This window comes from Podarcis liolepis (assembly GCF_965112155.1).
Source record: "Podarcis liolepis genome assembly, chromosome: 5".
In the NCBI taxonomy this organism is placed as follows: Eukaryota; Metazoa; Chordata; class Lepidosauria; order Squamata; family Lacertidae; genus Podarcis; species Podarcis liolepis.
In genome coordinates, this window is record NC_139556.1 from 50,612,544 (window position 1) to 50,630,243 (window position 17,700).

Genomic DNA, 17,700 nt, shown 5'->3' on the forward strand with positions numbered 1-17,700 from the left:
CAATTTCTGCCTGTCGTGCAATTGCTAAAACCACGGGTCCCTTACCCGGGGGAGGCGCGGCAGCCGAATCCTAGGCATGCTTACTCGAAACTTACTCCAAAGTAAGCAGCATAAAACCGCGCTCCTCTTTGGAGATCGATAAAGGGGTTGCGTTTTTGTTTTGTTTCTCAAATGCGCAAGAGCAGTGCCGCAGTTCCCTGCGCCTTTGACCGGCAAAGCAAAAACTATCCCCCCTAGCCATTCATAGGTAAAGGCAGAAGCCTCTCGATCCAGCCGCGCAGAATACGCTTCGCGCGAGAGGCTGGGCCTGAGCAGAGAAGGGAAGTGGGCTCCGCTCGTGCGCCGCCGAAGCTTTTCCGGAGCAGACGCTTTCCGGCGTTGCGCGCTGAGCCTCATGGATTTGAACTGGCAGTTCTGGAGAAGCGAGGGCCAAGTATGACTTTGAAGCGCAGGGGTTATGGGGCGGCGGCGGGGGGTTGCTGCAGATCGCGGCGAGTAGAAGGTCGGAGGGAAGCATGTGGTGGAAGGGAGGAGGGCGGACTGTGCAAAGGGCAGGGAGGACTGAATGGCGTTTGCAAGCGGGCGGCGGCGATCGCCCATCGCTCCTCCCTTTGCATTGATTTGCCGACACTTCTCCCTCATGCGATCCTATGCATGTCTCGACCACGCACGTCTATTCAGAGGGGAGCCTTGCAGCGTTCAGAGAGAGCCTTGCTCCCATTGCGTGCAGGAGATTGTGAAACCCGAATTTCTGGGGCCCGGTATGAATTGCAGTGAAAGGCTGCCCAGTGTAAATTGACAAAGCGGCGTGTGTGTACTACAGTCTCATTTGTAACAGTTATCCCTCGAACCCAGCTCCCAAAGAAATATCTTAAACTGTTTGCAAAAGTGCAGTCCAATACATGCCCACTCAAAATTATGTGGCGCTGTGGGTTAAACCACAGAGCCTAGGACTTGCCGATCAGAAGGTCGGCGGTTCGAATCGGGGTGACCGCCTGTTGCTCGGCCCCCTGCTCCTGCCAACCTAGCAGTTTGAAAGAACGTCAAAGTGCAAGTAAATAAATAGGTACCGCTCCGGTGGGAAGGTAAACGGCGTTTCTGTGCCCTGCTCTGGTTCGCCAGAAGCGGCTTAGTCATGCTAGCCACATGACCACATGTATGCCGGCTCCCTCGGCCAATAAAGCGAGATGAGCGCTGCAACCCGAGTCAGTCACGACTGGACCATTCTGGACCTAATGGTCGGGGTCCCTTTACCTTTACATTACTCGCTGTGTCCTGCTGATACCTGTTCTGGGATACTCCAGAAAGCAGAAACTAGGTTAGTAGTTTGTTGAATGTGAATATTTTCAAGTGCAGTTAACACTTCACATGCTGGGGTTGTTGGAAAATCTGTTGTAACATCTTAAAATGTATTGACCAGTTCACTTAGCTGCCAAGGAGATAAAGGTAAAGGGACCCCTGACCATTAGGTCCAGTCGTGGCCGACTCTGGGGTTGCAGCGCTCATCTCGCTTTATTGGCTTCCGGGTCATGTGGCCAGGTTGATTTGGGGAAAATATGTTAATTCACAGCTTGGGTTCATGGCTTGGGAGACATGGATTTTTATTTGGGTGCGCATTTAAAAAACAAAACTCCAGTGTGTACTAATAGTTGTGAATGGTGCTTTGTACGACACAGTCCCATGTATTCCTCCCCAACTGTGTTCAGTGTAGTTTTTTACTAGGTAAGTGTGTGGCCAACAGTGCACACGAAAGCTTATACCCAGAACAAACTTAGTTGGTCTCTAAGGTGCTACTGGACAATTTTTAATTTTTAATTTTGTGTTGCTTTAGCACCATAAAGAGACAGGGGGCAGTTTAGGAAGTTGAAATAAAAGAAGTGTTTAAGATGCAAATAGAATTAGGTATCGGGCACAGATTATTGGCTACCTATGCTTGGTTTAAGTATAACGGCTTCACAAAATACCTGAATACTCAAAAAGCATATCTCTTTCTTTAGACCCTTTTTCAAAGGTTTCTTCATTGGGTAGATATTTTGGATCCTACGCTCCTGTTTATACCAAATGTAAGTAGCTTATCTATTTAATTTTTGTACCTTGACATTGATAAAGAGCTAATGCTAGATCAACCATGTTTCTCAGTCTGCATTTTGAATGTCACGCCAGGCTAGAAATGTGAAGGCCTGGTTTTCTTCTGCTTCACCTCCCCTTCAGTTTCCCCCCCAACTGGTTTCCCCCCAATTGTTTCTCTTCCGCCTCACCTCCGGGCTGCCACATCTCTTTGCAGGGCACACCTATGCCTGTTTACTCCCAGGGGTGCTCTACTGATTATTATTTCCATTGATTTAAGTGGAACGTTCTATTAAGCATGCATAGGAGTCCCAACTTTAAATTCTCAGCCTCTAAAAATGGATCTGCCTGTTTTGTGTGTGGAGCTTATATAATTATTCCACACACACACACACCCAGTGATGGGTTATATGTGATGTGGAAGATTTGTGATCTAATCTCCTGACATCTGATTTCCCCACGAGGATATGGAGGGCTGTCAGTGCTGATCAGAGCAGCGGCTCTGGGACAAAAAAGGGGGGTTAACCCTGTCGCCACGAGCTGCTGTTCTCCTGATCTAAATGAGAGGCAGCTGCTTTGAACCCAACCCCCTCTGCCAAAAGTGCAGTTTGAATACAGGTAGATGATGAAGCAGGGTTAGAAACTGTGTGTGTGACCCTACCTCTCTGCTTTTCCTTGTAAAACAGAAGGAAATCGCCATAACCAGAACCCTTTTGCCAACTAGTAAAGAAAACATCTCAGAGTCCTTGCAGGACAAAAAGGTATCTGACCTTCTTCTTCCACTAACAACATTATGTATACAGTATATTGTAATTAATTACCATTTGCGGTATGCAAAGTGACAGGGCGACAGGAAGATTTTTCACCCATCTCATATATCTTCCCAACACCTGTGTGAGAAGTGGTGGTGGTGGGGGAACTGGGGATGCAGTGTGGGCCAAATGTCTTCATTTTGCACCAGGGGGTGACTCTTGCTTTCTGGGTATGGAAGGACTGCTCCTGTAGTTAGTGTGTTTCAGTACTTTACAGCAGGAGGGAATTTCAGGGCCAGTTAAGATGTGTGTAAATTGTCATGTGCCATGTGCGACCTGATCATCCCTGGAATCACAGCTAGAGAGAGTAGATAGCACCTCAGTTTTGTCAGAGAACCGACAAAAGGCTAGAAGCCTTTCAGTGGAATGTCTGCTCCTTGTTCAAAATAGTTTTGAGCATATTACAGCATCCCTGGAAAGTCTGTCTTCCATGTTCCTGATGGTTTCTACAGGATCTAGCTGAGAGGTCTTCCAGAGGCTGCTTGGGCAAAAATTTTATTGGTTGAATCTCTACTGCTGTGGTAAAATGTTGGAAGCATATTCCTGAAAACTCAGACATAATGTTCGGGTGGGACAGGGACATGATATGCAACAAAACTTACTCTAAATGATTTTTAAAAAATCCTTGTTTTAATGCTTAGATAAGAGACGCCTGGAAGCTAAGTTTGGTGAGTTTTTGTAACATGTCTAGGTATTCTTTTAGCTGATATTTTAAAAAAACATATCCTAATTCTTTGGGGTTTCCTGTTTGCTTTTCTCCTTGAAGGCCTCTGTACATCCTTGCACTGGCGAAACAATTCCTTTCTTACTTAGGCCTCCAGGTCAGTTTCCATACATAGTTTTTACTAAAAACTGTTTATATGCTTATACAACATTTTTGGCTTGTTATCCTGAGTAATATAAATACTGTTCCACTTACTAGCAAATTGTATCGGTGGAACTTGTGCTAGTTGCTTCTTCAATGCCTTTATTACCGCTGCTGGGGTAGTAGGCAACATGCAACCTGTAATCATTTTTGTGCAGTTGATGGATATGTGTTAGATATGGAGACCTCAGTTTTCATTTAAATGTACTTGCCTTCTAGTCACTTGCAAGGTGCTGGTTCCAAGAAATGTGTGGAAAGTTCATTGCATTTCCCCTCTCATAAACAATTGGTTCATAAGGTGTTCTTGTTTTTGCATTTTTCGCTCTAATAACTGACTTCCTTTTCTTATCGTGCTCCCTTTATTCCATAAATGACTCCACTGATCTCATAAATAGTCCCCAAGGAATCCTAGGAACAGTAATTTAAGGGTGCTGAGAGTTGTTAGGAGGTGCCTATCCACTCACAGAATTTACAATTACCGTAGTTCGCTGGGGAGAGGCACTGACAGTTAAACCACTCTGGGAATTGTAGCTCTGTGAGGGGGATTGGGGGGGGGGAGTCTTCTAACCACTCTTACCATCCTTAACAAACTACAGCTCCCAGGATTCTTTGAGGGAAGCCATGACTTTCTAAAGTGGCATGGTACTGCTTTAAATGTATAGGGGCCTCAGTTAGACCACCGAAACAACCTACATAACAGTTGATTTTGCTGAATTAAAAAATATATCCCTTCTCTCTCTCTCTCTCTTCAGCTTTCCTGCCCATTTATGCTCCACTGGTGAGTAATGATTGTCATTTCCAGAGTGTCTGTGAGCGATAAATATGCCAGTTTCCCCTTGCTGTAGTCCGGAATCTCACAGATTGAGTGGATTCCACATTAAAAGAGCTGCTGAAGGAGAAGTCTGGTTCGCCGCCTTCCCCCAAAAGGCAGGACTCTTCAGCCACCAGTCGCTTGTTTCACCCACATTAACTGATTAACTTGTGTAGTCTATGGTTATGATGTGTTACAAATCATTGTGTGTGTGTATGTGTGAGAGTGTGTGTGTGTCATTTAAAGGAAAGCAATTTTCATTCCTGCAAGAGGTAGTGATGGTCACCAGCTAGGATGGCTTTAAAAGAGGATTGGACAAATTCAGGGAGATTAAGGGTGTCGATGGCTGCTACCCGCAGTGGCTAAGCTCTAACTCTAGAGTCAGAGTTAGCCTGCTTCTGAATACTATGTAGGAGAAGAGAGCGTCATTGCTGGTCAGTTCCTGCTTGCAGGCTTCTCATTGGCCACCATGAGAAGACAATGCTAGGTGGGCCACTGGCCTGGTTAAGCAGGGCCATTCTAATGTTATGTCAGTGGAACATACATGCACTAGTGAAAGAAGCAGCTATCGACTCAGCAACTGCAATTGCACTTGTTTTGACATGTCAGCCTGGATAGCTCAGTTGGTTAGAGCGAAGTGCTGAGAGCATCCAAGATTGCAGGTTCAATCCCAGTATAGGATGGCTGCATATTCCTGCATTGCAGGGAGTTGGATTAGATCAGGCATAGGCAATCTTTGGCCCTCCAGATGTTTTTGGGACTACAACTCCCATCATCCCTGACCACTGGTCCTGTTAGCTAGGGATGATGGGAGTTGTAGTCCCAAAACATCTGGAGGGCCGAGGTTCCCTTTGCCTGGATTAGATGATCCTCAGGGTCACTTCCATCTCTACGGTTCTATGACCCAGGGCCTATAAAGACTTGGAATATATTCACACACACATGTGCACTAATAGTGAACTCACAGTTGGAATGCCTATCCTTTTGTTGCTGAAACAAGCACCACCCACAAACGACGAGCTCGTGTCAACAGGCTCGGGGAAAGCGGGTTTTTTCGGAAGTACAGAAAACTTTATGGGAAAAAAGGAACATGGGGTGGGAGAGAATGCAAATAGCTCAACAAGGACTGAGCATAATCAGAGGGCACTGATTGCTGTTGTGGGGAGGAGGAAGTGGGAAGCTTAGAGAAAGGGAATTGTAATGAAGTATCCTGGAAGGGGGTGTGGCTGATAGGTTGGGGCACTGAGCAGAAGCACTCTGCACAACAACATTGTAGCTCCAAACAGCATGTGGACTTAAGATGTGTTTTATGGCAAAACTTCCACTAGGCACCCTTTATTTCTGAATATTGCAGTAGATGGAGAGAGGTTTTGTGTGGAGTGCATTCCATGGAAATGCATCCCTTGCGTACGTATTGTAAGCACGTTGAATTTGGTAAGCGTACATGAACCTTGTATGTAAATTGTCACACAAGAGGATTCCTGTATATGCTGAATTTATGCAGCTTATAATGTGTGCAGCTTATAAAGCTTTTGTAATGTGTGAATGGCCATAATTGAAGCCTAGCTACATTATGCGGATGGTGTGGCTGCTATACTATTCAGGCAGTGTTCGACAGCCATGAGTGATGTGGGCCTCAGGGTGAGAAGAATGCTAGCATAAGAAGCGTGTTGTTAGCTCCCCACCCTATCAATGTTATCTTAATTCCTTCAGATGTTGCTGATGCGGCCTAGACGCAACCACATTTCTGTAGCTCCCATATTGCTGCTGATAACATTGGAGCTGGGAGAGATATTGGCCAGTGTGTATTGCTTCTGGATCAGTCCCTTTAAATAAGGAGTGGGAAACCTGTGGCCTTCTAGATGCAGAAATTGTATACCATCAACATTAAGGGGGAGGGAAGAGGCTGTGAAGAGCATGAAGCCAAAAATAAAATTGCATTGTTTAAAATACAAGATGCATCACAAATCAGAAGATCAGCTTAATTCATCAACAGAGCTGGAGGACCCCTCAAGGAAAGGCTGGCTGATTCCGCATTGTTGGACTCTCATCTCCCATCAACATTATGGGAGTTATAGTCCAGCAACATCTGGCAGGACCACAGGTTCCTCATCCCTGCTTTAGGTTGAGAGTGGCTAATCTGTGGTCCTCCAGATGTTGGACTTCAATGTCTCCCATTAGCTCTAGCCAGCAGGGCTAATGAGGATGATGGGAGTTAGTCAGGCAACATCTGCTGAGGGTGGGAAGCTGCTTAGGTGCGACAGCAAAACATAAAATTATCACCTGCGCTATCCAAATTGTTGTTGCTGAAGTGTGTCCTTGTGAGATTGTCAATACTTATCCCCCTTCATGACATTTTATTCACAGGTTGTTGTTACTTTATTACCACACAAAAAAACATCGTCAGCTTTTATTTGCCAGGTAACGAGCAATCAATTTTCTGTTAATTTGTCATATATTTATTAGTGGATGTATTAACTAACGTTGAGGTTGCGTGCTTGTCGTCTTGAATGTTGCAGTTCCTTTTCCATTACTATATCGCTGGCGTCAGCTTGGCAAATGGGAATGCTCCAAAACAAGACGAGAAGAAAACTACAGAAATGGTAAAAGGCCGTATAAGGTGAATTGTGCCAGCATTGTGGATAATGAATTTCCTCTGATTGTGCGTTTGTTTTTTATAGGTGTTTTCACGAAAGCAATTACTTCTCTCCTTTGGGGCAATCACATATGCCTCCTGCATGGGAGTACGTATTACCAAATTTTATACCACATTCCCTTCGGGGGGGGGGGCATTTGCCTTTTTACAGTAGACTGCTTTCTGCACACACTTGCACCCCCATCTTTCCTCCATTGAAGCAAGCAAAAGAGGCGTTATCACATTCCAGCCAGGCAAAAACATCTGAGGGTCTCAGAGCTGGTAAGGGGTTTGGTCTAGGGAGAGCAGGTGTGTCTGGGGCTGGTGTATGGCCTGGGAAGGCTGCCTTTGCCTCACATTTGCCCTTTGATGGGCAAAAGGTTCCTGCATTGTAAGCGATTGGACTAGGTGGCCCTTGTGGTCCCTTCTAACTCTACGACTCCCTCTCATGTTTTGAATCTGACTTGCTGCTATACAGCAGGAAATGCAAGGCCAGATCCACACCACACATTAAAGCACCACAATATCACTTTAAACAGTATTGGCTTCCCCCAAAGAATTCTGGGAGCTGTGATTTGCTAAGGGTGCTGAGAGTTGCTAGAAAACTTCTAGTCCCTGCCCCACCCCCCACTTCAAGCTACAATTCCCAGAGTGGTTTAACAGTCAATCCTTCTTCACAGAGAGAGTGGTATTTAATCTAGGACCTTGGAGACCAGAGTTCAAATCTCCACTCAGCCATGAAGCGCACTGTGTGTCCATGGGCCAGTCACAGTCTCTCTGCCTAAACTTCCTTGCAGGAAAGGTGGGATATATATGTTGTAATAAATAAAAGAATACAGCCTTTTGTCTCTAGGCTCTTCCTCACTACTTTGTAAATCGTTATAATCTGAGTCCTTCCGGGCAGCGCGCCTTCAGGAACTTCATGCCTGGCCCACTTACAGGTAAGAAAACAAGAAAATCACTGAAGAACCTTTCAGATGGAAAGCTGTTCTTTCAAACTCTCCATGGTTAAGACTGGGAATGGGCACTTGCTTGACTTGATGGTTTTGTTGTTGTTGTTTAGTCGTTTAGTCGTGTCCGACTCTTCGTGACCCCATGGACCAGAGCACGCCAGGCACTTCTGTCCTCCACTGCCTCCCGCAGTTTGATCAAGCTCATGCTAGTAGCTTCAAGAACACCATCCAACCATCTCATTCTCTGTCGTCCCCTTCTCCTTGTGCCCTCCATCTTTCCCAACGTCAGGGTCTTTTCCAGGGAGTCTTCTCTTCTCATGAGGTGGCCAAAGTATTGGAGCCTCAGCTTCACGATCTGTCCTTCCAGTGAGCACTCAGGGCTGATTTCCTTCAGAATGGAGAGGTTTGATCTTCTTGCAGTCCATGGGACTCTCAAGAGTCTCCTCCAGCACCATAATTCAAAAGCATCAATTCTTCGGCGATCAGCCTTCTTTATGGTCCAGCTCTCACTTCCATACATCACTACTGGGAAAACCATGGCTTTTACTATACGGACCTTTGTTGGCAAGGTGATGTCTCTGCTTTTTAAGATGTTGTCTAGGTTTGCCATCGCCTTTCTCCCAAGGAGCAGGCGTCTTTTAATTTCGTGACTGCTGTCACCATCTGCACTGATCATGGAGCCCAAGAAAGTAAAATCTCTCACTGCCTCCATTTCTTCCCCATCTATTTGCCAGGAGGTGATGGGCCCAGTGGCCATGATCTTCGTTTTTTTGATGTTGAGCTTCAGACCATATTTTGCGCTCTCCTCTTTCACCCTCATTAAAAGGTTCTTTAATTCCTCTTCACTTTCTGCCATCAAGGTTGTGTCATCTGCATATCTGAGGTTGTTGATATTTCTTCCGGCAATCTTAATTCCGGCTTGGGATTCATCCAGCCCAGCCTTTCGCATGATGAATTCTGCATATAAGTTAAATAAGCAGGGAGACAATATACAGCCTTGCCGTACTCCTTTCCCAATTTGGAACCAATCAGTTGTTCCATATCCAGTTCTAACTGTAGCTTCTTGTCCCACATAGAGATTTCGCAGGAGACAGATGAGGTGATCAGGCACTCCCATTTCTTTAAGAACTTGCCATAGTTTGCTGTGGTCAACACAGTCAAAGGCTTTTGCATAGTCAATGAAGCAGAAGTAGATGTCTTTCTGGAACTCTCTAGCTTTCTCCATAATCCAGCGCATGTTTGCAATTTGGTCTCTGGTTCCTCTGCCTCTTCTAAATCCAGCTTGCACTTCTGGGAGTTCTCGGTCCACATACTGCTTGAGCCTTCCTTGTAGAATTTTAAGCATAACCTTGCTAGCATGTGAAATGAGTGAAATTGTGCGGTAGTTGGAGCATTCTTTGGCACTGCCTTTCTTTGGGATTGGAATGTAGACTGATCTTCTCCAATCCTCTGGCCACTGCTGAGTTTTCCAAACTTGCTGGCATATTGAGTGTAGCACCTTAACAGCATCATCTTTTAAAATTTTAAACAGTTCAGCTGGAATACCATCACTTCCACTGGCCTTGTTATTTGCAGTGCTTTCTAAGGCCCATTTGACTTCACTCTCCAGGATGTCTGGCTCAAGGTCAGCAACCACACTACCTGGGGTGTACGAGACATCCATATCTTTCTGGTATAATTCCTCTGTGTATTCTTGCCACCTCTTCTTGATGTCTTCTGCTTCAGTTAGATCTTTACCACTTTTGTCCTTTATTATGGTAATCTTTGTACGAAATGTTCCTTTCATATTTCCGATTTTCTTGAACAGATCTCTGGTTCTTCCCATTCTGTTGCTTTCCTCTATTTCTTTGCATTGCTCGTTTAAGAAGGCCTTCTTGTCTCTCCTTGCTGTTCTTTGGAAATCTGCATTCAGTTTCCTGTATCTTTCACTATCTCCCTCGCATTTTGCTTGCCTTCTCTCCCCCGCTATTTGTAAGGCCTCGTTGGACAGCCACTTTGCTTTCTTGCATTTCTTTTTCATTGGGATGGTTTTAGTTGCTGCCTCCTGTATAATGTTGCGAGCCTCCATCCATAGTTCTTCAGGCACTCTGTCCAGCAAATCTAAATCCTTAAACCTGTTCCTCACTTCCACTGTGTATTCATAAGGGATTTGGTTTAGATTGTATCTTACCTGTCCAGTGGTTTTTCCTACTTTCTTCAGTTTAAGCTTGAATTTTGCTATAAGAAGCTGATGATCTGAGCCACAGTCAGCTCCAGGTCTTGTTTTTGCTGACTGTATAGAGCTTCTCCATCTTTGGCTGCAGAGAATATAATCAATCTGATTTCGATGTTGCCCATCTGGGGATGTCCATGTGTAGAGTCGTCTCTTGTGTTACTTGATGGTTTTACTTGCCTCCAAACAGGATAAAGCAGGCACGTCCAACAGGTAGATTGTGATCTACCAGTAGGTCACTGGACGTCAGGGGTAGATCACTGGCTTCCCCCACAGAAGCTCAACAACTTTGAGCTGAACCCCCCCAAAACAGGGGTAGATCACTGCCAGATTTTAATTCAGAAAGTAGATCTCAGCCTCATGGGAGTTGGCCACCCCTGGGATAAAGGATCTAAACCAGGGGTAGGCAACCTAAGGCCCGGGGGCCGGATGTGGCCCATTCGCCTTCTCAATCTGGCCCACGGACGGTCTGGGAATCAGCATGTAAGTAGAATGTGTCCTTTTATTTAAAATGCATCTCTGGGTTATTTGTGGGGCATAGAAATTCGTTCATTCCCCCCCTCCCAAATATAGACTGGCCCCCCACAAGTCTGAGGGACGGTGGACCAGCCCACGGCTGAAAAAAGGTTGCTGACCCCTGGTCTAAACCATTCACTCCGCTTTCTCGTGGGCCTGAGTGGTTGGATGGCAAACAGGAGTGGTGGCAGTTTACTACCTTGCAGTGCAGGGCTTTGGTTGGAAACTGGTCCCTGTCCCCTTGAGCTGGTGGCAGCATTGGGATATTAAATGTTCCAGGAAGTGTGCTGCAGATGAGTAACCATAAATTTTCAAGCTTCCCAGACATGGAAAGCCTGAACATGGTTGTCCTGCCTTGATAATGGACTGGATGAGAGCCAAAAAAACTGAGGCTCAATCCTGACAAGACTGAGGCACTGTTAGTGGGCAGTTCCCTATACTGGATGGGTGGGAGGTTGTCTGCTCTTCATGGGGTTACACTCCCTCTGAAGGAGCAGGTACATGGCTTGGGGGTACTCCTGGGTTCTTTGCTATCTCTTGAGGCTCAGGTGGCCTCATGTTTTAAGGATACAGTCGTACCTTGGACCCCGAATACTTTGTGAGTCAAACGTTTTGGCTCCCGAACGATCAAATACCGGAAGTGAGTGCGACCGTTCTTTGGAACCTGAATGTCCGATGTGACTTCTGTGGCTTCCGATGGGCTGCAGGAGCTTCCTGCAGCCCATTTGAAGCCATGCCTTGGTTTTCGAACATTTTGGAAGTCGAATGGACTTCTGGAATGGATTCCCTTCAGCTTCTGAGGTACCACTGTATTGCCATCAAGCCTGAAAGTAATCCTTTTGGGAAGTCTAGCTTCTTGTGAGATAAATGGACTTGGCAACAGCACTCAGAATTGCCTGAATATGCGATACAACGTGCATTCAGTGTGAACGTAAAAATCACCAGTGACCTACTTTTAGACAAATGTTTGTGTTCCTTTTCTTTTGCAGCCCTCTTGTGTGCGTTGAATGTGATGGTATCTAGAAGCAGTGAGTATGAGAATGGGATTGAGGTCGTGGACAGCCAAGGCCAGGTCATTGGGATGTCTCAAAAAGCTGGAGAAAAGGTAAGAAAAGCAACAGGTATTTCATTCTTCCCCTTCTCAACCTCTCGTGGGGTGGGAAGCAATGTCCCCAAATCTGGCACCTGTGCTCATCAGCTGCCCCTGACAACTTTGACATAAAAGAGCCTGAACTGACTCAGTCCTTCCTTCTCCTTCTCCTGTCTGGTAACACTTAGGGATTCCTCCTTGATTGCCCACCACCAATGCCTCCTGCGGCTGTCTGCTCACTTTTCTCATATTTCATCCATTTCCCCAGCTGCCTTTTTCAGAGGGGTGCGTTCAGTATGCATCCCCAGTGGGGACAAAATCTTGTTTGTCTCTTTCTCTGTGGGACACCTGGGACATGGCTATTTGTGGTAGAACCAAGAAGGACTTGGCTGCTTGCTCCATAGCTGACTATGCTGCTGGCAAGACTGGCCTTGGAGATGGCTTGGTGGTAGAGCATCTGCTTTGCATTTAGAAGGTCCCCGGTTCAATCCCCAGCGTCTCCAGGTAGGGCTGGGAGAGACCCCTGTCTGAAATGCTGGAGAGCAACTGTCCAGACAAGGCAGTACTGAGCTAATGTCCCATATTGTGACTTTTTCACAACCCAATAATCCCCTACCCGACCAAACATTCATCACATGTTGTTCGTGTAATGGAAACCCCTAGCTGCAATGGGGAAACAGATGCTTTAGATCCCAACTCCATCAGCCCCAGTCAGTACAGTGGTGCCTCGCAAGACGAAATTAATTCGTTCCGCAAGTTTTTTCTTCTTGCGAGTTTTTCGTCTTGCGATGCACGGTTTCCCATAGGAATGCACTGAAAATCAATTAATGCGTTCCTATGGAAACCGCCTTCAGACCAGGTCCGGGGACAGTCTGTCCCCCGACCTCTTCTGAAGGCTGGGGGGGGGGGGACAAGGGCTTTTCTTCCCACCCCCAGCATTTTAAAAAACCCCGGGACAGCGGAGGACTTCTCCGCTGTCCGGGGCGATCTTAAAATGCTGGTGGGCGGCATTTTAAAATCGCCCGGGACAGCGGAGGACTTCTCCGCTGTCCGGGGCGATGTAAAAGCCCCTGGGAAGGCAGGCAGGGGGGACAAAGACTTTTGCCCCCCGCCCGCCTTCAGAAGAGGTCCAGGACCTCTTCTGAAGGCGGGCGGGGGGCGAAAGTCTTTGCTCCCCCCCGCCTGCCTTCAAAAGCCATCCGCGATAGCGGGAAGCGCTTCCCTGCTATCCCGGACTGCTTTTAAAATGCTGGCGGTGGGGAGCAAAGCCTTTCGGCCCCCGCCGGCCTTCCTGGACCTCTTCTGAAGGCCGGAGGGGGGGAAAGGCTTTGCTCCCCACCACCAGCATTTAAAAGAGGTCCCCGGAGATTTCCCTATGGGCTTTCTTCTTGCGAAGCAAGCCCATAGGGAAATTCGTCTTGCGAAGCGCCTCCAAAACGGAAAACCCTTTCGTCTTGCGGGTTTTCCGTCTTGCGAGGCATTCGTCTTGCGGGGCACCACTGTATAGCCAATAATCACGGTCGATGAGGGTCGTAATCCATCTGGAGGGCTGCAAGTTCCCCAATCCTGACAAGGTTTTCCATATTCTAGTGCACCTCACTGTGACAAGGGAAGCTAAGGAGCATAGCTGTCAACTTTTCCCTTTTCTTGCGAGGAATCCTATTCGGAATAAGGGAATTTCCCTTTAAAAAAGGGAAAAGTTGACAGCTATGCTAAGGGGGTGCCTTAGCAGATGACGTTGTGGTCTAAACCACTGAGCCTCTTGCACTTCGAAGGTTTGTGCTTCGAATCCCCGTTTTGGGGTGAGCTCCCGTTGCTCAGTCCCAGCTCCTGCCAACCTAGCAGTTTGAAAGCACACCAGTGCAAGTAGATAAATAGGTACCGCTGCAGCAGGAAGGTAAACAGTGTTTCTGTGCACTCTGGTTTCCATCACAGTGTTCTGTTGCACTAGTAGGGATTTAGTCATGCTGGCCATATGACCCAGAAAGCTGTCTGTGGACAAATGCCAGCTGCCTCGGCCTGAAAGCGAGATGAGCGCTGCAACCCCATAGTCGCCATTGACTAGACTTAACCGTCCAGGAGTCCTTTACCTTTTACCTTAGCAGATCTGCATTTAGGATAAATTTAGTAAAGTAATGAGAGAGAGAGTTCAGGTAAGTTCTGCCACCTTAACTCACTTCGTTGACTTTCGTTTTCTCTCCCGTTTTCCCTCCCACCCCCATTGTGCCACTTTGAGCCTCTTTTTAAACAAATGCACCTTCCTAATATTTTTGTATGATAGAAAAAAGCAGGATTGTTAGACAGATTGCAGCATAAGTACACAAATCTGTATTGTGACATTTACTTACCTCTGTGTGTGTTTTCTCACTCTCCCTAGGCTGTGGAACAAACAGCGCTATCCCGAGCAGTAATGTTTGGTACAGCAATATTTTTGCCAGAGGTTGCTCTTCAGCTCTTAAAGCGGTAAGGCATCTTCAGCATAGGTCCCTTAAACAAAACTCTCATTACCTTGCTACTGGGGTGGTCTTGCAAGTTTCTTCACATTTCTTGGATCAGAGAGATAATGTGGCGTCATTCTCGAACATGAGTCCTGCCCCGACCTGTCACCCTCCAGATATTGTCTTCCCCATCATCCCCAGACATCATGTCCAGAGGTCAGGGATGATGGGAGTTGTAGTCCAGCAACACCTGGAGGGCCACAGATTCGGAGACAGAAGCAAGCCACTGACTTTTAGAAGTCTCTGCATCTTCTCACAGCAGTAGGCTAACCTCAGGGATTTTCTCACATTCTGCAGAAGGTATCGTGGGTCTCTAACCTGAACACTTTTACCTTGAGCATAACCACGGGAATGTAAACTCACAGGTGGTAAAAGCCCTAGTGGGAAAAAGTCTGAGATAATAGAACACTTTGTACTTTGACCCAGGAGAAAGACCGTAATGTTCCCTTCAACTTAAATGCCTTGAAGGATGAGACAACTGTCCCTACAGTGTTGGATTAGCAGCAGCTCATAGCTGTCTTCTTGAGCTATTCTTCCAAATGTCTTCCAGCACTCCTGCTCCTCAGATAGCTCAGTTGGTAGAGCATGAGACTCTTAATCACAGGGTTGTGGGTTTGAGCCCCGTGTTGGGCGAAAGATTCCTGCATTGCAGGGAGTTGAACTAGATGATATTCGTGTTCCCTTCCAACTCTACAATTCTGTGATTCATACAAGAGAGCTTGTGACTGGTTATACAGATGCCTATATGGTACCATGCTATATAATAATCTACCCATGCAATCTCTTTTGCAGCACAAGCAGTTTACTTCGAAATCCATTTGTTTTGAATCCGCTGAGATATGTTTTGACAGTTGCAGTCCTTGGAGGAATGGTCCCCGTTTCGCTCAGTTGGATGCCACCGATTGGCAAGGTAGTTCTTGTGTTCTGTTCTCTTTGCAAATCTCTGCTGGCAGTCTTAAGGGCAAAAGGCATTGAAAGAATCAGAAAGGCAGACATCTACCCAAGCTGGGTTTGCATGTGGCTCCTTGGAATTTTCCATGTAGCAGCTCCCAGTGTCCCTAGAATGGCTGTGTTTTAAATATGAGTTGCTATGGGGAAAAGAGATAAGAAAACCTGGATGGAGCACAGGGCCTGATATGATGACTAAGTTTTCAAATACTTCCACATAAAAGGTGCAGATTTGGCATAGGGGGTGTTGTGTCTCCTGAAAGTCAGATACCTTAAAAAAGGGGGGGAGGGACACCTTTGAAATAAACATTTTGTGAATCTAAGTTTGGTCTCATTGAGGGGCAGTATTTCAATATGGGTAGGAAAATGAGAGTACCCCTAAACTTTTAGAAAAAAGCACGGCAAAGCACTATTATACCACTTTAAACAGTCATGGCTTCCCCCAAAGAATCAGGGAGTTTGTTAAAGCTGGAGTGGAGTCCCTAAGTCATTTGGATGGTGTCTTGCACCCTTCCTTCTGGCAACTCTTGCACCCAAGCTGGTGCCAAATGTATTGCTCTGCTTTCCTTTGGACCACTTCAGCAAAGCCAAGATGGGGGACATGTCATCTGGGCAGCCTAGGACCTCCATAGACACTGTGCAGGCCTGCTCCCCAGCGACGTCACTCTGGTATTGCTAATGCAGCAAAAACGTGGGAGGGCAACAGTTACAAGCTTCTGGTCTCTGCAGCCACAGCTCTGCACCCCCAGAGGCACACTCCATTGCCTCCCGAGACAGACAGATACCAACAACAAGTTTGTTAAGGGTGCTGAGAGTTGTTAGGAGGCTCCTGTTTCCTCACAGAGCTACAATTCCCAGAGTTCCCTGGGAAGAGGGATTGTTAAAACACTCTGAGAATTGCTGATGGGGCCTACCTCTCAAGTTAATATAGGGGTTTGTCTCCTGTTCTAGAGACTGTATTTGCTAACCTGTAACTAGAAACAGCATTGAAATGTGGCACGTCAAACTGAAACCCTTTCCTCAGTACATTTATATTTCATATTTATTTTCAAGAGGGATCGACTTCTGAGTAGTTCTGTTGTCTTCAGTGCTAATGCTTCAGAGATTCTAGCATAAGATTTGTGTTATACGATTCCTGTAACACACTTATTTTGTGTGATGATCCTAATGGAAATATATTGACTTATCCTTGTGCAGAGAGCTGTGGTGTACATAAGAACTGGTAATAAGTTTGAAATTGTGAGAATTTCATGTCTGTTTTCCAGATAAAAACAAGTGATCTTGAACCTGAAATAGCCGCTTCCACGGAAGAAACAGAAGTCTTCTACTACAAAGGACTTTAATGTGGGCACTTGATAATGACCAGGACTGCTGTTCCTGGTATAACGAAGTTGCATATTCAGACTTACAGAAGTGAACATTTTGGTATCTTTCACCTAGGAAGCTGATGATTATGTTGAAAGATATGAATCAACATTTGATCAGACCCATCTTCTGTATATCTGTTTAATGCAAAATATCTACCTTCTGATGCAATCATGTATGAAAAGAACAAACTACATTTTGTTTAGAAAACTCCCAACATATTACTAATGCCCTTCAATAGGGAAAAGGTTTAATTGTGTGAAATACCTGTGTGTATCCATTGAAAGCCTGTGGCAGAGAACAAAAGGACAATTTAAAGTCCCCCCAGGCACCCAGTGATGCTTTCAGTGACTGCCAACTTCAGAGGACTTCACTAAAGAGAACATTATGTGATCACTACCTTCTGGTGAAATTTAAGCTGCTTCCCTGGTTGAGCTGGATCCTGGTTAAAGCTTCAGAAAGGCTATGCAAATTGTACTGTGGTTTACCCTATGGCAAGAATGTTGTAGCTTGTGGCGTGGGCCCCACAAACTTCCCTACCTTGTCACAAAACCGTTCACAGCTTGTGGCTTGGGAGCAGCTTTCAATAAGGGAAGTATTTTCTGCATAGAAGGAAGGTGCTTAAAGTGCTGTGAGAGGTGCTTGGGGTAGAGGAACTAGAGCAGTAGCAGCCAATATGGCACCTGCCAGCTGTTGCTGGACTACAACGCCCATCACCCTAACCACTGGCCCTGCTGGCTGCAGCTGATAGGAGCTGGCACTTGGGAGGGAAACAGCCCCCCCCCCATTCTTATCTATTAAATATTCATACATGTGCACTTGTGCAAATGTTTCATTCAAAAGTTTCAACTGCTGTCAATCTGGTAAAGTTGTACTGAGCATTTTTTAAAGAGGTGGGAACAGAAGGTTATGCGTAGTTTTATTGCTG

General features: G+C 46.1%; 1 protein-coding gene across 1 annotated transcript; it reads left to right on the forward strand.

Annotated features, from left to right (window-relative positions):
* Window positions 1-325: 325 nt before the first annotated feature.
* SFXN4 (sideroflexin 4) lies at window positions 326-17,588 on the forward strand. Its single transcript, XM_083505015.1, has 14 exons — window positions 326-433; window positions 1,998-2,063; window positions 2,754-2,828; window positions 3,521-3,547; window positions 3,646-3,700; window positions 4,497-4,522; window positions 6,923-6,976; window positions 7,075-7,158; window positions 7,237-7,299; window positions 8,044-8,131; window positions 11,861-11,976; window positions 14,339-14,424; window positions 15,252-15,369; window positions 16,673-17,588. Exons 1-14 carry the CDS (start codon window positions 395-397, stop codon window positions 16,748-16,750), a joined length of 975 nt encoding a protein of 324 aa, XP_083361141.1. The 5' UTR covers window positions 326-394; the 3' UTR covers window positions 16,751-17,588.
* The last annotated feature ends 112 nt before the right edge of the window (window positions 17,589-17,700 follow it).

Coding starts and splice junctions, on each gene's coding strand:
- SFXN4 (XM_083505015.1), top strand. CDS start 395: ATGGATTTGAACTGGCAGTTCTGGAGAAGCGAGGGCCAA. Junction 4,523..6,922: donor TGCCCATTTATGCTCCACTG/GTGAGTAATGAT, acceptor TTTTATTCACAG/GTTGTTGTTACTTTATTACC. Junction 11,977..14,338: donor CTCAAAAAGCTGGAGAAAAG/GTAAGAAAAGCA, acceptor CACTCTCCCTAG/GCTGTGGAACAAACAGCGCT.